A 26421-nucleotide genomic window follows, 5' to 3' on the forward strand; every position below is an offset into this window, starting at 1 on the left:
TTAACATAATATGGTCATAGATCTTAGGTTGTAACTTGATCATGAGCGAATTTGTTGATGTTGCACCCATCAAGTATGGAAAGTGCCAAACATTGGGAACTACCCGGGGATGAGGTAGGAATAGGAACAAGGAGAAGCGATAACCACTTAAATGGATGAATCGATTGTATTTCGTCCTTTGTTCCCCATAGCAACTTTTTAGCGTAGCTTATTAGGGATTTCCCAACGGAAAGGCTTTGTCGAACCCTCTTACGTTAACCTACCTTCTTGCCAGCGAAATAAAATTTAAGGTCGCGCATTCAATGACTGCTCTAGAGCCGACTTATTCGGGTATTTCCAACGCTGTGAATAGAAGAGATTTTTACCCTTCTCTCTCCCCATATCTGTCTGTTTTGACCAAGCGAATAAAGTCGGTGGCTGCTGCTCTACTATATAAGTATCGTGCGTGAGGAAAGGATCTCGCGTGGTAAAGCATCTCGACGCTCAATAGCCGTAGTTGACTATAGACCTTCACGAGTTACTTGTCATCACCCGGAAATCACAAATCTTTACCAAGTGCCAGAGATTGGTTTGGAACTTTCTTGAAGCATCAAGCCTGGCATCCCAAAGCATGATGAGATCTGAACCCCTACCTTGACTAAGAGAATTAGGTTATTCTTTTGTTGTTGGTCTTTGGTGCCTATCCATCCTATGCCTCGTACGTAGTCTAAATCAGAACTGAAACCTCTTTTATACCCGGAAAAAAACTTTGATTCATTCCCTTTGCTAAATGAAGGTGTGAAGTGGTTGTAGTCAAACAATAGTAAGGAGAATTCTGCAAAAGTTGCATGATATTCTACATATTGATGATGTATCTTATCTCATGAATTCGATCTTAAAGCTAAGTAAACTCAAAAATTACAACACTTGTGATTCAACTCGTTTGTAGACTTGTCTAGAATCCATAATACGATAAATCATTTGATTGAAAATGTAAATATAATCATGAAATGCACCTGCTTAGTCAAGATTTTCCTAATAAATATTCAAGTGCATTACAAAGTTGCACCCGTTTGTAGACTTGTCTAGAATCCATGATACAATAAATCATTTGATTGGAAACATAAATATAGTCATGAAATGCACCTGCTTAGTCAAGATTTCTCTAATAAATATTCAAGTGCATTACAAAGTTGTACATGTATGAATAATGTTCTTTCGTAGGTTATGTTTTGAAGAGAAGCAATAATGAATCTCATAAAGTCATTAATATCAGCAGGAGATGACGTGGGATTTGTTGTAAATGGGTAAAGGGAAAATGAATCAGGAGGGTAACCAACTATTGTATTTGTTCTCATTTGGTCCATTTCCTTTTTTTGTACTCAATGTATCATCGAACTTGTTGTTTGTGCTCACCAATCACCATAACCCTTTGACTGGCTATCACTGGTCAAAAGGGTTATGGTGAACACAAACAACAAGTTCGATGGTATATTGAGTACAAAAAAAAAGGAAAGGGACAAAATGAAAACAAACGCAATAGTTAGTTGCCTTCAAGAGTAAATCAAATAGTCAAATAGTCAAATAGTCAAACAATTAAACTCACTATGATACATAGTAAATAAAATAGTCAAACTTAACCGTCAAAATTAAGATTTATTCATTTTATTAGTTTGATAATTAAATGATTATCAAACTGATAAAATGAATAACTTCTAATTTTGACTATTTTGTTGACTATGCTTTTTTGAAAACGACAAACGAATTAAGTGGAATCCTACTTGTAATATTTCAACGAGCACCTCGGGTTCCAGCTCCTTTACAGGGCAAACCCAGTCCCCATAGGGATTTTCAGGGAAAAATTCTCGACATGTGGCACCACAAGAGATAGCTTAAGGGAATCGGACTCTCAACTTCACGTCTCACATGAGTACAAAACCTGGTGCGTCCACCCAACTAGGTTGGACATCTCTTGCATTTGGTTGACTGTGTAGTGGGTTTAATTTTGAATAAAAAAAACATACAACAAAGTTAATGTGGCTTATAAAACCTGCTATATTAGGTAGCAGTGACCAAAAAAACATATGGACATCTACTTTATGCCCCCATAAAGCACCAAAACTAAAAAAAGGTTTTGAAACTGAATTGGAAAATCGAAAATATTTTGTTGGACAAATGTGTCATTTTCCTATAACACAAATAATGTTTTATTTATAAAAATATTAATAGAAATATTTTGGGTAAACTACGAAAATTGTCCTTGTAGTTTTTAATTTTCATCCATTTAATTTTTCTTATTCTTATTCTTTTATTTTTGTACCTATCATTTACATTGTTAGGTGTAGTCTTTTAGAATTTTTTTAAATCACCATTTATATCATGGAACTAAATTTATAATTAACAATGTTACTGTAAATTTGAGAGTAATTACATGTTTGGTCCATATGTTTTGTGTAACGTCCAAAAATATAAAGTAAAATTTTTGTTTCCAATCACCAAAAAGTCATTCAACCATTTGTTCAAAAAACAATCAGGGTATAATATGTTCAAACATCAGAGTAAAAATCATAGATCAATGATGTGAAAAATAGGAATGACAACAGGGTGAGGCATGGTTTCCCAAACCCGTCCCGATATCTTTCGGGTATCTTATCAGGACGTCCCATCGGGTTCGGGTTTTCCCATCGGGTTTTGAGTATCTTATCGGGTTTACAATAATTCATAGTGAAATCTTTATTCCGTTTTAGGGTACCCTGATGTCTTATAAAAAAATACATGTTCTGGCCTCCATTTTAAACTAAATATGATGAATCACTTTAATAAAACAAACTAGACGTTATATTAAAAGTTATTTGATTAAAGTTTAGTGTAATACGTCAAAACATAAAAAATGATCATTCACATTAGATTGTTAATAACTAAAAAGATTGTCCACAATAAGTATTTTATCTTTGAATGCGTGCAATTAACATCAAAAGTATTCGAACATTATATATATATATATATATATATATATATATATATATATATATATATATATAGAGAGAGAGAGAGAGAGAGAGAGTCAAGATCAAATAAGAAGGAAAATTTTGGTAGGAAAGTAAGAAATCTTTTATATACATATTTTCTTAGCAAAAAAATGAAATGAATCATTAGATGATTCAAAAGTAAGATGATTCACAAGAAAAAATTCCGAAAAAAAAAAACACATTGATGATTCATTTTTAGGTAAATCAAGAAAAAAATTCACTTTTATGACAATTTTATTGAATATCAACAAAATCATCATAAAAATGAATCATCGAAATGTTTTTTCGGGATCTTTTTGTTGAATCATGTTATTATTGATTCATTTAGTGATTCATTTGTTTTGTTCGCCAAAAAAGTAAGTCGAAAAAAAAATTCTTACCTTCCTACCAAAAAAAATTTTCTTACCGGATCTATATATATATATATATATATATAGAGAGAGAGAGAGAGAGAGAGAAAAAAAAAGAGCTAGGTTCAGGTATTTAAAGTAATTATTGTGTTATTGTATGCATAAATGTGAGCCAATCATAATTAAATAAAAATTTTAATAATTAAATAAATAAACAAGGTTATTTTAGTAATTTGATAAATATCTTCCACAAATAGTCCTATAGTCATGCTAGCATTCAATTTTTAACCTGATTTCTTTTCTTACATACAGCCGTCATCCATTTGCGAGGTGGTCGTCTCCGGTTGAAGACCCCTTCACGTCGATCATCCAATCACCGGCTACTGATCATTGTTGATACCCAATCTCCTCCTTTGATTTATGCCTTTTATTTCATCCCTTTATCTTCATTGAGAAAACCCACGAACCACCCCAATCTACATTCGATTTCCCCCAATCGTTTCTCGGTCGAACACTACCGTTGTTCCTGCTTCCTTCAACCTTGCAGATGTTAGTGAAGAAGGAGAAAACCCCACAAAGGGCACACCAGGATTAGCAACTCCCCCTCCCTCTTACTATCGACCAACCACCAATGGAACTTCCTCTATCTCGTTGTGCACTTTCGAAGAAAAAGAAATCCAGTGGAACCAAGAGGCAGAAATCCATTAGGGCTCCCGGTGCTCGGAATAGTAGCAGCAGTTGCCGTTACTTTCTATGTCGTCAACTTCTCCGAGCTTCGAGAGGTAATCTCCCTTCTCTCTCTTTCAATCGATTGATACTTTATCCGTTTACAATTTTGATTATTAGCTCATTGACTTCTAAAAGAAGAAAATGACAAGGGTTATCTTTCACTAAAGGGTATCAAACTATTTTCTTGAAACCAATCTGTTTTTTAGATCATAGGTTGCATAAATACTGATTATGATAGATATGAACTTATATTTACTTGGATCTTCATCTGAATATTGTATCATGATAATTTATTTGCTAAAATCTTTTAGGACATTGTATCTTAACTTCAAGGTCCAAGATTCATATATACATTATCTTCTTGCGTTAATTTTCATTAAATCCGATAGTAACCAAAATTTATTACCATTTTATGACATGGGAACCTCACAAAAGGACGCAAAAAGCAACGGATTGAAGGACCTTTTTGTGATGCCACTTATATCAATTTTAATTTCAAGTTGGATTATTAGTTTGATATTTCTTTTTGATTATCAGAAAAGGATCTAGAGGTTGGAACTGGTAAAGGAGAAAAGCAAAAGCAGGGACTGCAAGTTTTCTGTTGGAATGGAATCATGAAATCTAATTTTGTTGGAATGAAGTCATGAATTCTAATTTTGTTGGAATCTAAACTACAATTTGGTGTTGTTTCACAGAAGTTGATGCTTGAAGAACGGACCATAAAATTGAAAGTGATTATAAGCAGCATTATTTTTTTTAGAATGTATTAGTGTCGTTGTTAGATTTTGATGTTTTTTTCCCGTTTTGAAAGTTTTTTTAGTTTTATTTTTTAACAATAAATGTAATTTTTAACAATTGTTACCCGTATTGTATAAGAAATAATGTATTTTTTTGTTTTGATTCTTCAATTGATTGTTCAAGAATTTGTTATTCTACAAGAAGTTTTTAAAGTCATGATCAAGAAATAGGTTCAAGAATAGTTTTATTATTTATGGTTTAAGAATATTTTTATTTTTTGAATATATTCATAAACATATTCTGTCAGAATGTCCGAATTAAAAAAATTATAATTCGTAAAATCGGATTTTTAAAATTAATAGAATCTATAATCCCTTAAAAGATGCAATTTTCCTTTATTAAATCTATATTAGTTGACTAAAATACCCTTGTAATTAAATTAGACGATATTTTCAATTATATTTAATTCAATAATATATATTAATCACTTTCTTAAAATAAGCAAATTTGATTGGCCCGCATTTATGCATACAATAACACAATAATTATTTTGAATAGAATAACCTAAGCCTATATATATATATATATATATATATATATATATATATATATATATATATATAACCGGGGTGGGGCGGGTCGGGGCGAGGATAACCCACTCCCTGCCCCAAACCCGATAAAAAACCTGATAACGACCTGTTATCCGACCCGAAATGATCGGGTTTCGGGTTTCCCCATCAGGTTCAAGCTTTTTTGTCATCCCTAGCGGAAAATAAACTTTGGGGACGCAGTGCGATCAAGTCGGATCTTTCCCTTTCGAACCAAAAGTACTTGAGGCGTTTAAACATAAAACGGGTCTATTTCAACCCCAAGTGAAAGTTATAGGCCAAATAATAATATGATATTCATTCGTTGCCATGGGCCAAATCATGGTATTTCCTTGTAATGTCAAGGGTCAAATCCTGGTCTTACACACAAGTTTTAGGGGCAAATCATGGTCTTCCATATGATGTCAGGGGTCAGATCATGGTATTTCATACAAATGTCAGAGGGAATTAATCCTTGTCTTCCATTCAAGTATCATAAAGATAACTAGCACCATACATAGTATAGTGAGAAGCCTTGCCTCATACTCGAATCGAATCAACCACAACTCATACTGACAAAAAACTGGTGCTACAATCCACCTATTGAAGTATTCAAGGCTAATCCTTAGTCTATACTCTAAACTAGCCATTTGACCAAAAGTCAACCATTTCTAAAAAGTCAACGGTCAAGGTTAATGGTCAAAGTCAAACCGAGCCGACCTCCATGTCATGGCCACCTATTGGCCACGTCGTGGCAGCTTCTTGACAAAACAGTCGCGACTAGACCACTCACCACATCGTGACAAGCATGCTACTATATCGTGGCAACTGTACATGGACAACTTAATGGATTAAGCTCTTAACCCTTTACCCCAAAAGCTCCAAAGCTCATATCTAGACCTCCTTAAGGTCTTGATGGATGAAGTTTCCAACTTTATCCATTAAGACATTCCAATAAGTCAATATCAAATCCTAAGATCTTAATGGTTGTATTAAATGCATGGACACCAAACTAAGTCATGCATGACCATTTTCCAACCAACACCATGGTTTAAAAGCTAAATAATGCACTTAAAGGCTTTTAAGTTCACTTAAACACCAAGAACAAGAAGATTGGGACCAACAAGCTCGTAAAATGACCTATAACAAGATCTAGAGATACAAGGAGCAAGGTTGAGACTTTATGTTTCCACAAGATTTGAAATGTGATGAATATGTTGGATCTAAGCTAGAACCAAGCTCACAAAACACAAGATGAGCTCCTTCTTCCTTCAAGCTTCACAAATATGTATTCACACACTCAAAACACGCACAGATAGGCTAGGGTTTAGGTGGGATTGATTTCAGAGGATGGAGGCTTTCAAATGAAGCAAACCTATGAGTTAGATCCTTTAAATAGGGCACTAATCCTGAAATCTAGGGTTTTGAACCCCAGTCGACACCATGTCGTGGCCAAGGCTGTAACATCTAATGCAGTTATTTGATCTTTCAATGCTTTGAAATTATTACAGAATGATAAACCTCATTTTATATAGTTGGTCATGACGTGAGAGAGAGTGTCTCACGACGTGACATTCGACTGAACCGTGCATCTTTCCTTGAGGCTCACGACATGACACATAGGTGTTCATGTCGTGAGAGCAGTCTAAACCTAATCATGTGTTGTACGCGATGAGCAAAAATATACCTATAAACTTTTAAATTTATAAATCTAACTAACTTAACTAATTAATGCTCATATAGGTAGTGTATCTAGTCGAATTATAGTATAGTTGGGTAAGTCGGGTGTCGATCACATGGAATGAAATTCTAATTAATAAAATAATTACTAATTATTAACTAAATAAAACAAGTAAAATGGAGGTTTTTACGGATTTTGCAAGTTCAGCTAACTTAAATCAAACAAATAACTAAGCAAACAAAGAAAACGGTTTTTCTACTTCAATTATTAAAGAGTACTCCTGTTAGTTATGAATTCCCTTTCCCGTATGGTTGATTTATACTAGAAAAATTATATTGGTTGCCAATTAATTAATACTAGTTAGTATGGTTTAGAATTCTAGTTTTTCTCAATTTACGAACTACTATGCAATGATTAAGCACAAGTTGAACACAAAACTGATATAAAGATAAATTGGACTATGAATGATAAAATTAGGAACCACTAATCTATGATCAAGATAGCAATTCAAACACACAATATAGATAATCAATGCTCTCTATCACAACCAAAGTTATTAGCTTTATTTGCCTAACTCTATGATTTGTTCAATCACAAGATTTAATTATTTAATGGTCATAAACAATTAGAAATCAAATTAATGTTGTTAGAATGATCATCTACCACACGTAACTTGAATGAAATGTAATGAAGACTAAAAATTTAACATGTTAGGGTTATAATTCATCAAACACAAGAAAAAGCCAAATAAATTGTCATAAAAGCATTAAATCAACACATAGATTCAAGGTTCATCATGTTGGGTTATGAGCATTCTAACACTCCTAAGTGTACATGCAACCCAAAATACCTTGGATCTTTGTTTTCTCTATTATACATGCAAATATGAATATTACAAGGTATTACCCTATCTAGCATACAGTCTCTTAGATACATGAGTAATAAAAAGGATAAAATACATACCTTGTTGATGTAGCTTGACTCCATGACGCTCGAGAGCCTAGTGCCCCAAGTGTGACACCTCAAATGGTTCACACAACACCAAATGCACATGGAATGACTTGAGAGAATATGGAACACTTCATAAAATCGGCTAGCCCTTTCTATCACACATAGTGCCCGATTTTCTCCAAGAATAAGATCATTATATAGTTAGGGTTACACAATGTAAACCCTAATTGTCATGGCCTTTCATTTCCATGATCCATGGGTACAAATACACCATGGAGCATCCATGGAGCATCTTATGGGTTTTAGCCCAACCTGACAATCCATGTAGCATTAGCCCACTATATAAGTATGGATGATTTACACAATCAACCCATATATTTAATTAGTCTTCTTTTGATCACTTAATTAATTCTAGATTAATTCTTGATCAATACTAATTAAATAATCTTATTAATATATTAGAACTTATAATATATTAACCAACCTTAAGTGTTATTTCTCTCATTATAGTCTATCCAAACGCATGATGCCATGCAACCCAAATGGACCATACCGGGTCGGGTCAAGTCTTACCAATTACAGTTATGGACTTAGACATCAATCCAACAGTCTCCCACTTGGATAAGTCTAAAACTATTATTGCGTATGACTTCAAGAACCGACTGGCAATCATAGCTCTCAAAAGCTTTTGTCGAACTCCGACCTTGCCGATGATCTTTGACCTTTGTTAATGACTTGTCCATTAGATAAGTGATCATATATTCCTCCATTCTAGATATCATATGGATTGAGACATGGATTATAATCATTCTCTCTGTCCATCTGTTGTTTCCAGATTCCCGATTCATGACGACTGACTGAATGAACAAATCAAATCAGTCCTGGCTTGGCCAAGCACTTGCATGTATCATCATTAAATCATCGAGGGGCCCACAAATATCGTTTTTATCCCGAAGGTAAAAGGAATGGATAAACTTCGACTCATATGGCTTGTTCTACTACTTGTTAAATCATACACAAAGACATGTTTTATAACATCAAGTTACCAATGTGTTTTCATGCAATCAATGTACAACCAACTCATAGTAACAACTCATATCTCTAGGTTTGAAGAATATAAGATATTATCGTCTCATGATCACTCGTGATAAAATCCATGAAGTGATTCCAATGAGCGCGGGTTGAATCCAATACTCATAACTTATGAGCACTCATGAGTGTTGTAGCACAACTTTGTCCACCAACATGGACCTCTACAAGCCAACCCATGACAGTCTTGATTCATATCTACTTCCAATATATGACCGACTGTGGATGGTTTTAATAACTTAGTCAATCAGGAAGAACGACCTAGTTATTCTGGAAGTCAAAACATGCAAAATGAAACACAAGAATAATTGAATCCAATATGGTCTTAGAACTTATGAATATAAATAAAACACCTTTTATTTATCACCATATGATTACACATTATTCATTGCATATTGTTTCAGCTATCAACTTTATTCTTGAATTAAAACACTAATTGTCCCATGCTCCGAGCATGTACACTATGTTTTCTAAACACTAGTAATGCCATACACCAAGTATGCACACTATGTTTGTCTATGATCTTTACATTGTGAAATAAACCAACTGAACCGTGATTATAATTTCACACTCCCAAATCCTTATTGTAAATGTAAGAATTCTAAATCCTTATCATTTATCGAAATCTGTTAGATTTTAAACTTATATGCATTGGTCCTCTTGTAAAGACTTGTCAACAAACATTATAGAGTATTCCAATGGAGATCAAATCCACGGAACCGAAGTCTCATATTCAAACTTCATTGCCTTTGAACATTCTTCCTGCATTAAGTTTCTTAATCTTACACAGATAACTTCCACCTTCCCATATTCCCATTTTGACTATCACTTCTGAATAAGAGTTGTATCTTTTCAAAATATGTCAATATGGTCCTTCCAAAATTAACACCATACTTCCAACTGTCCCTGAGCAACCAATCTTTGGTAAACCTTGGATTGTCCTCGACAATTGCTTAATCCTTTGTCATATCCAGTTCTAGACCTTTTCCCTTCTTAATGCCCCAAGCATTTGGAAAATTTTAGAAAGGATGAATATAACACATGTAATCGATCCTATATCTGAAGCATATGGGACACGATTCATGATGTCTCACATAAAGACTAAACTAGTCTTTTTCTATAATATTTCCATTTCATTTTGCCAAGTTCTCATAATTCATATTATGAAAAGGGATGCTGTAATCATAATCGAATTTTAGAACGCAAATAATGGACCCATATATAGAATTTTCTTATGTTGAGCCATTCCAACATAACATTCATATATATACTTGACTAAAATTGATTAAAATCTCACGATCTAAGCTTATAGATTTGAGATGAAGTATAATTTTCTCTCCCTTAATTGTAGCAAAACAACTTTTCTTAATTGAAACCTTTTGTTTTTTTATAATTAACATTGCTAACTTGCAACCTTTATCATAATTATCATGTTCCCACTAACATGATGATTATTAGCATAACACTTATGCTCCCACTAACTTTGACATGTACTCAGAAATCAGCTGAACTTCTAGAAAAACAATACTTTATTGACTTTCTTACCAAAGTTCAGATTTCTGATACTAGATTGCTTTGATAAAACTTTATCAATATCATACACCTTATCTTAGATAGCTCACAGGTGTGTCTAAACAATTTTAAGACCTTTGCCACTTCTCACAAGTCAAAGTTAGTGTGCCGGTTAACCACACACGCTCCACTAATGAATTTGAGAATGCAAATATCACAATTGCTATCTAGCTAAAATCTACTTAGTGAAAGTGTTTCCTCACCATCATTTTCATGAATCGGAGAGAAACGTTATGACACTTAGATTTAATGGTGTATGTGTTCTTATCCATGTGAATTTGTCAAACCATAATCACAAGACTAGGTTAGTGACAAATCCTAACTCATATGGATCGAACTTGTGCATCTTAACCTCTTGCCACATGGCAGCACAACGGCCTGCCATTGCTTCCAAGTAGCTATGAAACCAATTGAGAACTCTAAGAACTCATATGCAAAACCAACTTTAACTGGAATAGGCACAGAATATGTCAACACGATAGGTTATAAACCTCAAGTCGTGTGCTAGTGAAGAACTTCAGGTTTTATTCTTGATTAGTTCTTGAGACTTTCAAGACCTTTAAGACTCTCACTATCCTCTTGACATATAAGACTTACTTGTCAGATATTCAAGAGATAGTGTGGATTCTAATCAAGACAAACACTTCACACAATTGGCATTAGTTGGTTTTTGTTTTATCCAAAACATCACAACTTACCAATTTCAAATGTACAAGAGTATAAAACTTTTACTCTTACATTTGACAAGTGTTTTAAACCTTCTTTAAGACATGTCACTCAAGTTACAATCTTAGAGTATAACTCTAAGAATTGTTTTTGGAACGAAGTATGAATCATCTTCTTGATTTAACCACTTCAACAATTCATAGCTCCTCTTCTGAGCTATCAGAATGCACTTAGAGGATGAATTGTGACAAGTTCTCTTAATCATTAAGATGATCATATAACATGATACTAAAGTACTCTCCCATCTTTTCAGATTTGAGAAACTTTTATCCTTCTGCCTAATTTGATTCTTCTTATTCGCTCTGCCATACATTGGAACCTTTTCCAATGTCTCAGAATTACACTTAAGCTTGTAAGTATAACCATATTTACTGAGCTTTAGTAAATTATGACGAATATTCTTATCGATCTTTTGTGGTGGACTTGAACAGTGCACAAGAATGTGTACTCCCTTAGTCTTTCACTTTACTCACATATACATGTGAACAAGGAACTAGTCTTAATTTTCCACAGATGAAAAATTCTCATTCATCATGCTATACAACTTGCATGATTCCAAGTTTCGGTCCAATTGAAACTTGGGTGATGAGGATCTTTCCTTATTTGGTAAATTTAGACATTACCACAAATGAAAGAATCAAATTCATTTTCCAATATTGCTATCAATGGAATCATATAAGCAACACTTTTTCACAAATTCCATTGTAAGGATCCTTAAAATAAATAAAATCAAATATTTTCCTTTTATTTTAAAACTTTGCGGAAAAACCTATCCTTACAGTGCAAATGAAAACCTTGTTGTTATCTATTCCTAAGCAACGTGTCATGACTCCTAAGTAACAACTCAAAATTCTGATGCGATCAAAATCCATCTTGCGATCAAAATCAACATATACTTCCTTTAAGCTTTCTCTCTTTCTTTGATTCTTATAACATCACCAGGTGACCCAGTCACATTATGTAATAGAATCTCCAAATAGGAGCTTAGCAGAGTTAGACAATGGACTTTATCTGAAGTAGAGTCAAACTTATTGACTTTAACATCCTTAGGTAAAATTGGCAGCTTCGCAATCAATGCCCCTTCCTTTGGCAACTTAACACATGGACGCTTTGGTAATGGTACATGAGACTATCACAGACTTAGCCTTTCTCTTTACCATTTGGTCAACCGAGTTGACTATGGCCGATCCCATTCCATTGGGGAGAGAATGCTTTTTCTAGATTTCCAGTGTCATCATTGTCCATAAAGTTTTGATCTTAGCAAATAGATAAGATCATTAAGGGTCGTGTCATAGTTTGTTTCATAGGAGTCCCAAAAGAACTCACTATGTGACTTAGAAAGTGACTGAACCACCAACTTTTTCAAGGCTTTGACACCCAACTCTCCCGACTTGTCAATATGTGACTTCATCTCCAAGATGTGATCACACCTAGACCTTGCCTTGCCAATAAGGCTTGAGTGACCTTGAACTTGTGGGTTAGGGAGAATAATTGGAGGAAGTGAAGTTCCAAGAGATTTGGGAGGATCATAGATGTCTGAACTAGACATCTTTTTGGGAGATATTCAAGATAGTTGATCTAAAGTCCTTAATATAACACCCAATATGAAATATTAAGGCTAGGACCCAACAAACTATTTTATAACTTGGAAGAGGGATGCCGTAATCCAAGCTATAAAATATTTTGAAGGTAGGTGAATGACGATTCACCAATTTCCACCAAGATAAACGAAATGTATTATTAGGTTTTAATTGGTTTTGAAACTCCTAGATTATTTTGAGATTCATTGAACTTTTCAATGACATGTTTCAATCTCGAGTGTGCCCTTCAGGTTTTGTGACCGGGATGTCGAGGATCACAAAACAAGGTGTGAAGTAACCATGAAAATATACTTGGTACCCTTAATATTTACCCCTTAATCGATGTGTCGGTTAACCACACACACTCCACCGATACTATGATAAATATTAAGTTACCCTTTGCCTACCTTGTTAAGTCCAGGTTAGTGTGTCGCTTAACCACACACGCTCCACTAACGGCTTAAACAAAGTGCAAAGTGTAATTTCATGGATTAACACCTTATTCACATTTTCCTAAGTAACTAAGATTGGGTATTCATAAGAGTTTAGTTACTTAGTATTTATCATTAATACTTTTAATGAAGGGAGAATTCTAGTCATTGTCCTACCCGTTCGGCTAACGACCCTCCACCGGTCAAGGAAGCGGTGGGTGAGAGTGGACACCCATTAAACTGTCATTTTATAGGCAGTAACCTTATACCCCCTTATAGACCGGCTTCGTGAATGAGGCCTACTAACGGTAAGACTGACTTTACTCTTATACATATATATAAATATTATTAACCTATAATATTATAAAGTATAAGGGTTGAATTTTAACTTTTAAAATTCTAAGGGCTAACTTGGAATTAAAATATTCATAAGTGAAAACTTTTCAAATTCCAAAACTTAAGGGCAAGTTTTTGAAACTATTCAAAACTAATTAATTCCATACCTTATGAGTTTAAAGTAGTTTTAATTAAAAAACTCTTCAAGTTCTATAACTTGAGGACAAGTTATGGAAGACTTTAAAGTATTAAAAAATGTAACTTTTCTTCTTTTGTAACTTATGGAACTAATTAAGGTTACACATTTTAATGATTTAATGAAGTGACTATTGAACCTCCATAAATTGAGGATCAGTTATGGAGTCATAAAACCATTTAATGAGGACAAGATTCTTCATTTTTGCAACCTTTGTCAACTTTTATGAGTTTTAAGAAACTTAAATGTGACCTTTCATGTAACTTGAGGACAAGTTACACAAACACATTTTAGAATCATCTCTTAGATTAAAATGGATTGAAAACACATAATCAATTAACTTATCTATTAATCTAAGCAACTCATATGAACAAAGATAATTCACATCAAACTTTTTCATGTAATCAGCATAACTCTTAAACTAATACAAAACATGAATCTGTTGACAATTATCTTTGAAATTGGATTAGCATGAACATTACCACATCAAAAACACGTTTATAAGTCCAAAAACAGCTTTTGGTAATGTTCCTAGTCTAATTCCAACCAAAAAACTTGAAAATATGTTGTCTGAGGCTCCTACTCGTCGAGTGTATGAACCTACTCGACGAGTAGGATGATTTTCTTCATGGACTCGGCGAGTTCATTAGTGGACTCGACGAGTCCAGTGCCCAGAAAGTCAGAAAATCGATTTTTTCAGCACTTTGCATCAAGTATAATTGAAAACAAGCCTAGGCTTTGATACCACTGTTGGGTTATGAGCATTTTAACACTCCTAAGTGTACATGCAACCCTAAATACCTTGGATCTATGTTTTCTCTATTATACATGCAAATATGAATATTCCAAGGTATTACCCTATCTAGCATACAGTCTCTTAGATACTTGAGTAATAAAAAGGATAGAATACATACCTTGTTGATGTAGCTTGGCTCCATGATGCCCGAGAGCCTAGTGCCCCAAGTGTGACACCTCAAATGGTTCACACAACACCAAATGCACATGGAATGACTTGAGAGATAATGGAACACTTCATAAAATCGGCTAGCCCTTTCTATCACACATAGTGCCCGATTTTCTCCAAGAATAAGATCATTATATAGTTAGGGTTACACAATGTAAACCATAATTGTCATGGCCTTTCATTTCCATGATCCATGGGTACAAATACACCATGGAGCATCTTATGGGTTTTAGCCCAACTTGACAATCCATGGAGCATTAGCCCACTATATAAGTATAGATGATTTACACAATCAACCCATATATTTAATTAGTCTTCTTTTGATCACTTAATTAACTATAGATTAATTCTTGATCAATACTAATTAAATAATCTTATTAATATATTAGAACTTATAATATATTAACCAACCTTAAGTGTTATTTCTCTCATTATAGTCTATCCAAACGCATGATGCCATGCAACCCAAATAGACCATGCCGGGTCAGGTCAAGTCTTACCAATTACAGTTATGGACTTAGACATTAATTCAACACATCATCCCTAACAAAATTTTAGGGTGATTAGCCCATAACTAAATCAGAAACAAACAAGAAATCAAAGGTAACTAGAATAGACATGATAAAAGTCTAGCAAACCAAATGAATTGATGGTATTTTCTTCTAGATCTCTTCAAATATTGAGCTCTAATCAATTTATTCTCTTCTAAGGGTTTTCCAGAGGGTTTTTGTCGTAATACTTCTCCAGAAATTCAGCTCCAAGTCCTCTAATTTGATCTAATGTTCGGATATATATATATATATATATATATATATATATATATATATATATATATACACACACACATACACACACACACCTGCCTAAAATATGGCCAACACGTCATCGTAAATGTCACCACATCGTGGTCTTCATAGAAATTATGTATTCTTCAAGTCAGCTCAACGATCGCTAAGTTTCGATTTACCACATCGTGGTGGTGTCACCACGTCGTGGTAGCTAGGAATCAACATTTTCTCAAAACACGAAAGTCGTCCGAAAATTTGTATAATTTTCAGATCATTTTGAACCTCGTCAATCGGATTTACGATTCATGAGATATAGCCAAAATACTGACAAGTGGTGAAGCTCTCTAACAACATTCTTTTTGTGTCTTCCTCTTGCCTAAACTCGCATTTTCCTGCTTCCAGCTTCCATATTGCTTCTGAGCATGTCTATTATGCTATATAGCATATATTAAACATAATAAGTACCTTTTGTTATATAATAAGAATAATATAGCATAAATATTAAGATAATGCATGGAATATATGACTAAATATGCACATATCAAAATACCCCATACTTAACATTTGCTTGCCCCCAAGCAAACTATTTTTTAACTTACCAATATCGCATAAAACAATCTATTTTAAACCCATCCATTATCCTAAGACCGCAATGCATGTATTTGTGTATCATTCCTAAAAACTTCCCAATCCTAAATACTCACAATCCTTATGAACATTCACCCCACTGACTGATCCAGTACTAACATACAAGTCTATAAGCTCATATAGTAGGCATATAAATGCATCTCTCCTAGCATTCTATCATGCAATCCTGAGCAGATCCTTATCCCTAACTTAGCATGCAGTTCTTAAATTCATAATTCAAAGCATATCAAATATAACATGTATGAGTATTTTGGGAAAACTTACTTGAGCTCGGTCGAGTGCATGTACCACACCCGTTCTTTTATTAGAAAATCCTTTAATTAAAACATTTCTTTTATTGAAAAATCTATCAAACCCTCATTTTAACTTCAGACACACCCGAGAGTATGTCCGAATCTCTCAAACCAAGGCTTTGATACCAACTTGCAACATCCCAAAACCCAGAACCCAAAATTTTTGTTTTTATATTAAATAAAACAACCAGACGTGTTTATCAAAACCATAAGAAAATCATAGTGTATCAATAATCATCCAAAATACATAAGAGTCAATAAAGTGAAAGATCATGGTGTGTGCGATGTGATCATCCCGAACTCTTCCCATTGGAACCGGAAGTACCTGAAACACAAATTGAAAACTGTAAGCACAAAGCTTATTGAGTTTCCCAAAACACTCCATACCATACATACAACGGGCCTTAGCCGACAACCTTCGGGCCCCGCCCGATATCGATCCCCGCTTGAAACATATGTATCAGTAACATGCGATGGGCCCTGCCCAACATACTCATTAGGCCCCGCCCGGTATATATACAACCACATACAACACATGCAAGAGCTACACAGACAATTAACATACAAATAACAATAATCCATGAGTCGGTATTGGCGCCTTCGACCCGCCAAACAATGGGAGGAGACTCACCTTAATCGACTAAAAATCAAATAAATGCTCGATTTAAAATATGATGAGAAATCGATTTAAAACAATTATTTGTTTGCAAAGAAACTCAAATTTATATAAACAATATGAAGAAAAAAAATTACATACCTTATATTGATTAGCTATGACTTGCTCGTTAAAATTCTCAAACCATGAACAATTTAGTGTATGAATTAGGGCTAGAATTTAATACATAATCATATTAGCATCGACAAAGATAATGGAGTATACAAAAATTGAATATAAAATCACAATATCAGAATATAAAAGAACAAACCAAACCGAGGAAATAGAATCACAATAAAAGATCACAAACCAACAATGATGAAGCAAGTCATCGACGACGACTATGGACAAACGAGATGGAGGCGGTGGATGAACGCGACGACACGGTGCAACAGACGACGATGGCGGTGAAACAAATCAGAGATGGAAGACGAATGAGCGCTGTTAGGAATTGAAGAGTCATTTTCATGGTTTTGTGTTTGAATATTGGGATGAGTTTTAGATGGGAGGGGTAGATTGTAAAGTTTATTAAAATGAAAAAAAAAAAGCAAAATTATCATTTTATAAAAAAATGTTTGTACGGTAAAAAGTTATTAAGTTAGTGTATAGGAATCAACTCACAATTGTAAATATGTTTATCAAAATACACATATTTTTATTTATGTTTACAAAAATACACATATATTTTAATTTTATTACTTTTTCCAATGAATATGGATTTTTTAAATTCTTTTTTTCCCAATGAATACGGATTTAAGAGGTGGAATAATTGTTTCACCTTGCAAAATAAGTTACACTGCAGAAACATAATTGTTATAAAAAAGTCACCTTTAACATTATAAAAAAGGCACTTTTATTACTACACCTACTTTGTAAGATCTCAGCCAAAAAGCTTTTGCAAAGCCTGCTTAATTCAGTAGAAAACAAAAAAACTCCATGGATTCTACTGCTTCATTCAGGATCAAATACTAAAGGCCATCTCACTGGAGTCCATCCCACTCAAAAACCACAATCATATCAACAAATTTGCCGCACACATCCCAAAATTCTTAACCTTTTTCTTCATCAATGGCTACGCAAGATCACCTCCACCTCCATGAGCAACACCACAAACAGAGCTATGAAGAGCTGCTTTGCTCTTATTTAGGCATAAGTTTCGCAATCTTTCTAGGGTTCCTTCCTAAACAATCGCTTGCTTTGGTCACATCTCTCCAAACTCATGACGAATCACTCTCTAAAAGGCTCTTACAAGCAGAAGAACAACTCGAGCAGCTCTACTCGCGAAGAAAGGAGGATTCCAAAGCGAATGCTAGGGTTGTTGAGATATTCGCTAGCCACCGCCACGGATGGCAGCAAGAAGAGAAACGCCTCCTCCGTCAGATCGACGAAAACGTGGAGGAGATTGCGAATTTGAGGGCTAAAGTGGAGGACCTCGAGATTAGGGTTGATGAGTTGAAAAGGGAAGTGAGTGAGAGAGATGAGTTGTTGAATTTTATGACGAATAGGGAGGATGATGGCGGAGGATACGGTGGCGACGGTGATGGAGAATTCTATGGAGAAATGTTGGGGTCTAGGTATGGGAAATTAAGGGTTTCAGATGAGGGGATTAACCATAACCATAACCTTAAGCATGATATCAATTACGGTAATAACAGTGTTATGGGAGATTGTTATATGGAAAGAGGGGTTCACAATGTGGATGATTTGGGCTCGATTTATGATGTGCATTCCATGTTTAAATCTTCAGAGTTTTCCAATTCCGAGGTTTCCAAGTTCTTGGCAGAAAGATCAAATCTTTGGCAGGTTATGAATGCTAATCTCCATTAAAGTTCATATGTTTGTTCTTCATTACATGCATTCTTTTAGCTGAATGGTCCATCAAAACTTCAAATGCTGCATGATACGAAGTAATTTCATGAAGTTAAATTACTTATTGATCTCTTTAATTATTAAAATTAGGTTTAACTAATGATACCTTTTTATCATGGGTGTCTTTATCAGCTACAGGTTGGCAATAGTGTCTCTATATACATATTAAACTCAACGTCTTGAATAAGATATTATTTGTATGTTATAGTTGTGAATTTAGGATGATAACTAGGAATCCCGATTTCTGTTTGGTGGTGGTGGTTGATTTCATCAATTGCAGTTTTGCAGTTTGAATGAAAGTTGGACCACCTCATCACTGGCTACCACTCCCCATGCAATTTTCCATTATTTCCATTTTATTTTTATGATTTAAAGTCAAATCTTAAGCCAAAGTAATTGAAACCCATTAGTCCTTTTCATATTTTGCACTAGTGACTGGTTTAATATATGTTGAAAAACTTAACTTATTAAGATAATCTTAAATCTTAAATGTTGACCAGTTGGGTTGACTTTCCGAGTGCTAATTTGTGCAGGGTGTACAATATGAACCTGTCGAACAAGCTCACGATTTGAAGCACTATGTAACAAGGTAATCTTGCTTTAGAATTTGAATACATATCTATCATAAATCATGATTCTTTTGACATATCAAAAGTCAAAACTAAATCAATCCTTTTTTTTTTTTATCAGGAGAGAATCCCCTTGGAAGGTGGATGGTGATTCATCCGGGGTTTCTGCAAAACTAAAATTGCTGGAACAAGAGCTTCAAAATTTGGAAAATATCGGATCAAATGATTTGTTAAAAGTCCCATCATTAATGAGAAAACAAGCAAAAAGATATCAAGCTCTATCCGGAAAAATCGATGATCTTTGCAGAAGAATGGTACCCACACACAACTCTAAATCCTCTTACATTATTTAATCATAATGTTATAAACTCAAGTTTCATTAAAGAACCGAATCTCGTCCCTTGGATGAAAACAATCAACGACCGAGATTACAAAGCAGTTAGGCGGTTACATAACATTTGGCTTTGTGGGGGCCCACAATTCTGTAACTGCCTAACTGCTTTGTAACCACCTACAAATCACGGGCCGTGATTTGTAGGGGCCCACAATTGTGGTTTCTCTTTTGAACATGATTTTGTGTGCTTGTTTTTGAAAATAATTATGGTTATATATATAATATTTCAGCAGGAGAATGATCCTTGTGAACCAAATGCGGGTTTAGAGTTTCGAACACAGAGACAAACTGAGTTTTTACTAGAAGCACTTCGGCTTCAACAGCGTGCGTCTGAAACGGGTCAGAAGTTGATGGCATTGCAAACAGAAACAGGGAATGGGAACGGGTGTAATTATGGTAATGATTTGGTGGAAGGGCGTGCAAGATTAACTACTAGACTCGCGTTAAACTCCATAAGAAATAATTTCAGGGATATTCAGAGAAATTTGGAGATATGGTTGGCCAGAATCATTGGTGATGTTGAAGGGATTTTGGCTAGAGATGGGGCTTCGCGTGTCAATGAGTATTATATTTCTCCGAGATACCCTTTTGTTCAACACGAACGATTCTAAGTTTTAACATTTTTTTTTGGTTTGATGAATTTAAAATCAATTGATTCATGGCTTGATGTGTACATGTTTTTGGCCTAATCTTGAAGTTGTGTTAGAATGTGTTTAAGCTTCCAACATTTAGATTGTTGACCTCCTTTCCGTGCATATGTGCATTGGATTATTTTGCTCTAACTACTGCAAATTTTCTGTATATTATTCCAACTAATATGTAATTCTGTTGCAAAAAAAAAAGGCCACACTTTTGTTCAGTCATTGACTCATGGTTATAATAGGAGTATGTTATGGTTGTATGATTTTTTATAAAATTGTATGCTTTACGTCTTGTTATGTTAGAGTTTCCTTTTTTTTTATTCGCAGCTAAGTGCTATTTGATAAATTGTTGTATGAATGAATGATGTTTAAACATATAATTATATGACGAGATCAAATTTGTAAAAAGTATGAAGTTGATGGATTTTTTTCCCAACTTCTCTAATTTAGTCAATCTTTAAGTTCCAAGTCTTTTAGACTTACAGACCATTTGGAGACAGGCAATGGATGGTTATGTCCTTAAAAGGTTATACACAAAGTCTTTCATTTATTTGGAGCACATTAAATGACCATTTTGCCCGTTGTATCTATAAATGATACAAATACAAGGGATGATAGTTTCAACACATCACCATCAAGCACAAAAAGAACAATCACTTGTATGACTTAGTGCTGTGTCTTAGATTTGGTGGAAATGATAAATGATTATTTTTCACATTATTTTTGTTTCTTGTGCCAAAATATAAAATAAGTTGAAAGAGAATAGCTAAAATCCAACAGTTTAATGTCTGATTAAGATACCATTTCCATAAGTGGAGTCTGGAGACACACAAGACAGAAATCACCAACAATTAAAACATAATTCTTCTTCATAAACCCATATATATAATTAGGCATCTATGCTCAACAAATTCAAGCAGTTGCAGCTTCAAGCAATTGTTTCACCTTGGTGATGTAGTCATTCATTGCTTCATCCTTGGATTTTGCTGTCAATCACAACAACAGAAACCACATTAATACAACAAAAAAATAACTATTTTTTTGTTAAAAAAATATACACCTTCAACAGCCTTCCAAGCATCCCATTTAGCCCTGTCTCTCATGTTGAACATGCCCGGACGACCTATAAATCCAACAGAACAAACACTTAAAAATGTCGTATACAAAGGATGAGGATGAGGAAGAGGGCATTTAAGTCTTTTACACAAACACCAGATCAATGCATGTCAAATGCAGCAAGATAATAGATACGTACTAGTGTTGACTGGTCCCACTGTGGCTTGCTTGAACAATCCGTACAGTATGAGCTTGTCCTCATTGGTGGTGCTCTCAGGGAGAGTCTTTGCCTTCTCAGCGTGCTCCTCAAAGTCCTCCTGTCAGTTATGGAAGTGGTTGCATAATTATTATCCAATAATAAATTGATCCTTATCCTATTAAGTAGTAATATTCTTCTGTGAAGGTTAACTACTAAGAATGGCTGGCTTTTGCGTGTAGATCATGAATAGCCAATTAGGGAACACACAATTGATCATTATCCTTTTTAAGAACTAGTTACGTTCATCCATTCTTTTGCCATTAAAGTATAAAGAATTTTTCTTAAGGTCTGAAGAATCGAAGTATATCTCCCTCGCATAACCACTTATAAACCCTTTAATTTACAAAGTAGCAGTTTAGGAACGGGAATCCCTAAAATTTAGTAGTTTCGCATCGCTAAAACGACCTAATTATACGGTACCAAAACTCGTGGAAGGTGATCAAATTCTGTGATGAACAAGAACAGATCTGTGTAAAATTACTAAAATATCAAATTCATCTCTTCTACTTAACAGATCAGTCATATATGAAAATGGTGGATTTCATTAATTCACGGATGAACGCAAAAGATCACACATAAAAATAATAGGCGAAACGATCTGCACTACATATCAACGAAGGCAGGTGAAAAAATTGAATTAATTCAACAGAATAGGGGGGTGAAATCAAGAATACCTTCAAACCCATATCTTCAAGAAAAAAATCACTGACTCAGTCGCTAGTGACGGTGGCGATGTGTGTGTGTGAAGCATGATGACCGGTGGGACTCCATTTATAGCAAGAAAAGGACTCCGGCGGAGAGATCAAGAAAAATGCCCTGAAGATTGAAATAGTTTACAGTTAAAGCCCTTCAGATATATACGAATGCAAAATCAACCTCCATTTCACATGTCACATGTGACAAATGTGAATCCTTTCTATATAATTAACCAAAAACCTTCTTCCACATTTTTATTTTATAATTTCAGTTATATTTTATTCAGTTTGTTAAAAAGGTATAAAATTTGATTCAATATATGGTGTAATAAAAATATTTTATTGCAATTTAAATATTTATAGTACATTTTCCTATAGGAGAAGCATAAATTTTATTGATCAAAATCAAACCCATCCACTTTCAACCAGTTCTTACGTATAGATAATATAACCGGAGTTGATACTAGAAAGGAAAATTACATTTTTAACCAATTTTGAATCGAAAGTAACTTATTTTATGGACGAATGAACACAAAAAGAATGATACAATACATAGATAGCATTTGTTCCAAGTGATATTAGCCGAGTTTTTACAAATAATGGTATGAAATTCACTACAACCATATTCATATTTATTTTTCTTTCTAGATTTGTTTAAAACCGAAAGGATGCCATTCAATCGTGGCAAACAAATGGTATTCCATATAATGAAATAAAACTCTAATTATCGTTATAATTGTTGCTTATATGAATATTAGAAGATTACCTGGAGACCAATTTGGGTTTTAATTTGAAACAATTTATCCATGAGGGTTGTAATTCTCAAAAATTGTAAAACGGAGGGTTATATGAATAACGGTTAAAGATAGACACAGCGAAGCATATTCTGGTTTATAATTGCTTGCATGTGGCGCAATCCATACGGTTGGTTGCCTTCCCCCGAATAAGCATAACTGCATACACCCCTTTATCGTTTATAATATTAGTGCTACTAAAAGGTAAAATTTGCGTTATAAAAAGATTGATATAATAATTTCATTTTAGATATTAAAAAACATAGAAATAACATATTGTTAGGTCTTATTTACTTAAGTAGACATATATTAAGACCACATTTGTCGTTGGAATACAGACAAAGCACTTTTTAAGGGTTTAATCACAAAATATGACCACATTTGTTCATTGGAATATAGACAAATAATCACACTTTTTGGTTTTTCCCGAAATGAACCATTTCTTCATTTCGGACTAAAATCCTCTATAAAGTTTAGTTTCTTTGATTTGCACCGAAATGCACCGAAACACTTGGAAAAAAAATATCTATTTCCATCGGTAACACCATGTCGACTATCACACGTATTTGGACATGACATCATTCTATGACGTTGTATCAACATCTACTTCGGTTTCGGTGTTATTTGAAACACAACATTTCAAACCCCAAAATGTTATTTCTTTTACATTTATACAAGAAAACATTACATATGTTTGTCTTGTTGTTATATGCTTCACGGACGTCATAGCATTCTTGGTGATCCATTATCATTAATGAATTATGTTCTTGGGCAAACGAAGAAAATAATGCTTTTCAAAGTAGACATTGATAAGACATTTGATTCCATATCATGAGACTTTCTTGACTTTGTGTTATCCCAAATAAACTTTGGGATCAAATGGAGGAATTAGATTCCAAAGTAATTTTAATTCAAGTAGAACCTTTATTCTCATCAACGGATCTCCTACAAAGGAGTTCTCAGTTTAAAGAGGGGTTCGTCAACGAGACCCTCTATCCCAATTTCTCTTCATCATTGTCGTTAAAGGTCTACATGTTATGGAGACATCTATGTAAAATCATCTTTACCCAGGTATTTTTCTCCTCCAAAATGGTTCCCTTTATCGCACTTGATGTACACTCATGACATTATGTTTATTGGGGAATGGTTTGTTATTAACTTTTTAAATCTTAAGTGGGTCCTTAGATGCTTTTACTTGACATCCAAACTTAAGGCTATTTTTTTTAAAATAGCAAAGCCTTTTCGTTTGGTGTTGAAAACACAAAGATGTCGAGAATTGCTAATCTCCTTAATTGTGAAGCTGATACACTCCCATTTTCCAATCTATGTGTCCTAATAGGAGCAAACATGAAATATAGCTAACATTGGAACCCCATAATTGAAAATTTTAAGTCAAGATTGAACTTTTTGGAAGTCAAAAACATTATTCTTTGGTGGCAGATTGACAAGAGAGTATGAAGTAAAAAAAAGTACGATTAAATGGGTGGCATAGAAAAATATGTTGGCCGCTAAAGTGGCCGACGACCTTGACATTGGTTCTCATACAGTTTTTAACTTGACTCTTTTATCTAACTGGTGGTGAAAGTTAAAACTAGGAGTCGGTGGAGTTTGGACTAAAGTGATCAAAGAACTCCACAATGTTAGGTGCATTTTGTGCACCTTTTTGCACATATTTTCATCACTTTTATGCATCCATTTAGTGTAATTTATTTAATTTTATATGCATTTCATAAAAGTCAAGTTAATTACTAGAACAACCTTATTTGCATGTTTTTACGGTCTTTTCAGGTGATTCGGAGGTGGAAACGCGTTTTGGGAGGTGTCAGGAAGCACGGGTGAAAGTTTTGAAGCGATTAGATGTGAAACAAAAAAAGTTGGAAAATCAAGATTGCACCTAGAAGCAGAGAGGAACATGGACCGTGTTAGAATGCACTTAAAAGATGGACACAGGTCGTGTTTTACCAAGAAGGAGTTGTTGACCATGCTGAAAACAGGCCGTATCATTTTAGCATATATTGACACGACCCGTGTTGGTCTATTTCTGCAAGTTTGAGCATTGTACTTTGGAAGAAATCTCTAGGGTAGCATGTCATTTTCTACACAACACGGCCCGTGTTGATTTACTTTATTTCAATATGGGCCGTGTTCGGTCTAATAATTGTATTTTGGTAGTTTTTCATTTTTATTCTATCTTGGGATTTTGGGACATTAGACACACACATACACTTAGAGAAGGGGATTTCGAGTGTTATTGCAAGGTTTTGATTGTAATCATTTGGAAACATTTTGTCATTATATTTGTAAGTCTTTTTGCGGACTATTTCATCTTTTTCTGAATTTGTTGATTGTTCTAACCATGTGTGGCTAGAACCCTAGTTTCTCCAACCTCATGTCTTGACATTTTACTTGTGATTTGAATCATATGACTTGATGTTTGATTTCAAGTTCTATCTAGTGAATTTGATTTTGTTTTAATCGAATGTTTGATTCCAATTGTAATTCTTATTGGGCATTTGAATTAGGGTTATGTCATTCAAGTTATCCAATTGCAAAATTCGCAGTTGTTTTGTGAATTGAACTAGGTAACAAGCACTAAACTTTCCATTGAATTAATTTAGTTTAAATCTTATTCACACATTCTTACACTCCCGGGCTTGTGAGGAGTAATGGGTATTGTTGGGAACATTCACATCAAACTTAACGCAATCTCTCAATCTAATTCTAAGAGATTGTTTAGGTTAGGTTAGTGAGGTTAGGGTTAATCAGAGAGCTTGTTAACACTTTCAAGTACCAACTTAGGTAGAATTTGGTAAATATCATGT

The 26421-nt window shown here is 34.2% G+C and overlaps 2 protein-coding genes and 1 long non-coding RNA gene across 4 annotated transcripts; 2 read left to right on the forward strand and 1 right to left on the reverse strand.

Annotated features, from left to right (window-relative positions):
• Window positions 1–18184: 18184 nt before the first annotated feature.
• Window positions 18185–21017, forward strand: LOC145091791 (Ribonuclease P protein subunit P38-like protein). Of its 2 annotated transcripts, none has more exons than XM_079029592.1 (4): window positions 18185–19125; window positions 19725–19780; window positions 19882–20074; window positions 20388–21017. In XM_079029592.1, exons 1-4 carry the CDS (start codon window positions 18391–18393, stop codon window positions 20763–20765), a joined length of 1362 nt encoding a protein of 453 aa, XP_078885718.1. In that variant the 5' UTR covers window positions 18185–18390; the 3' UTR covers window positions 20766–21017. The 2 variants fall into 2 exon arrangements, with proteins under 2 accessions (XP_078885718.1, XP_078885717.1); XM_079029591.1 differs by having other exon boundaries at window positions 18187–19125; window positions 20385–21017.
• Window positions 21018–21562: 545 nt separating this feature from the next.
• On the reverse strand, window positions 21563–22921 carry ACBP6 (acyl-CoA-binding protein 6). The gene is made up of 4 exons (XM_079029593.1): window positions 22785–22921; window positions 22051–22168; window positions 21856–21918; window positions 21563–21781 (listed from the first exon to the last, which is right to left on the reverse strand). The coding sequence occupies exons 1-4, from the start codon at window positions 22794–22796 to the stop codon at window positions 21708–21710; spliced, it is 267 nt and encodes an 88-aa protein (XP_078885719.1). The 5' UTR covers window positions 22797–22921; the 3' UTR covers window positions 21563–21707.
• Window positions 22922–24560: 1639 nt separating this feature from the next.
• On the forward strand, window positions 24561–25894 carry LOC145094324 (uncharacterized). Its single transcript, XR_013703289.1, has 2 exons — window positions 24561–24670; window positions 25388–25894. It is a non-coding gene; the product is annotated as an uncharacterized LOC145094324 (long non-coding RNA).
• Window positions 25895–26421: the final 527 nt, after the last annotated feature.

This window comes from Lactuca serriola, chromosome 3 (assembly GCF_051521515.1).
Source record: "Lactuca serriola cultivar US96UC23 chromosome 3, Lser_US96UC23_V15, whole genome shotgun sequence".
Lineage (NCBI taxonomy): Eukaryota > Viridiplantae > Streptophyta > Magnoliopsida > Asterales > Asteraceae > Lactuca > Lactuca serriola.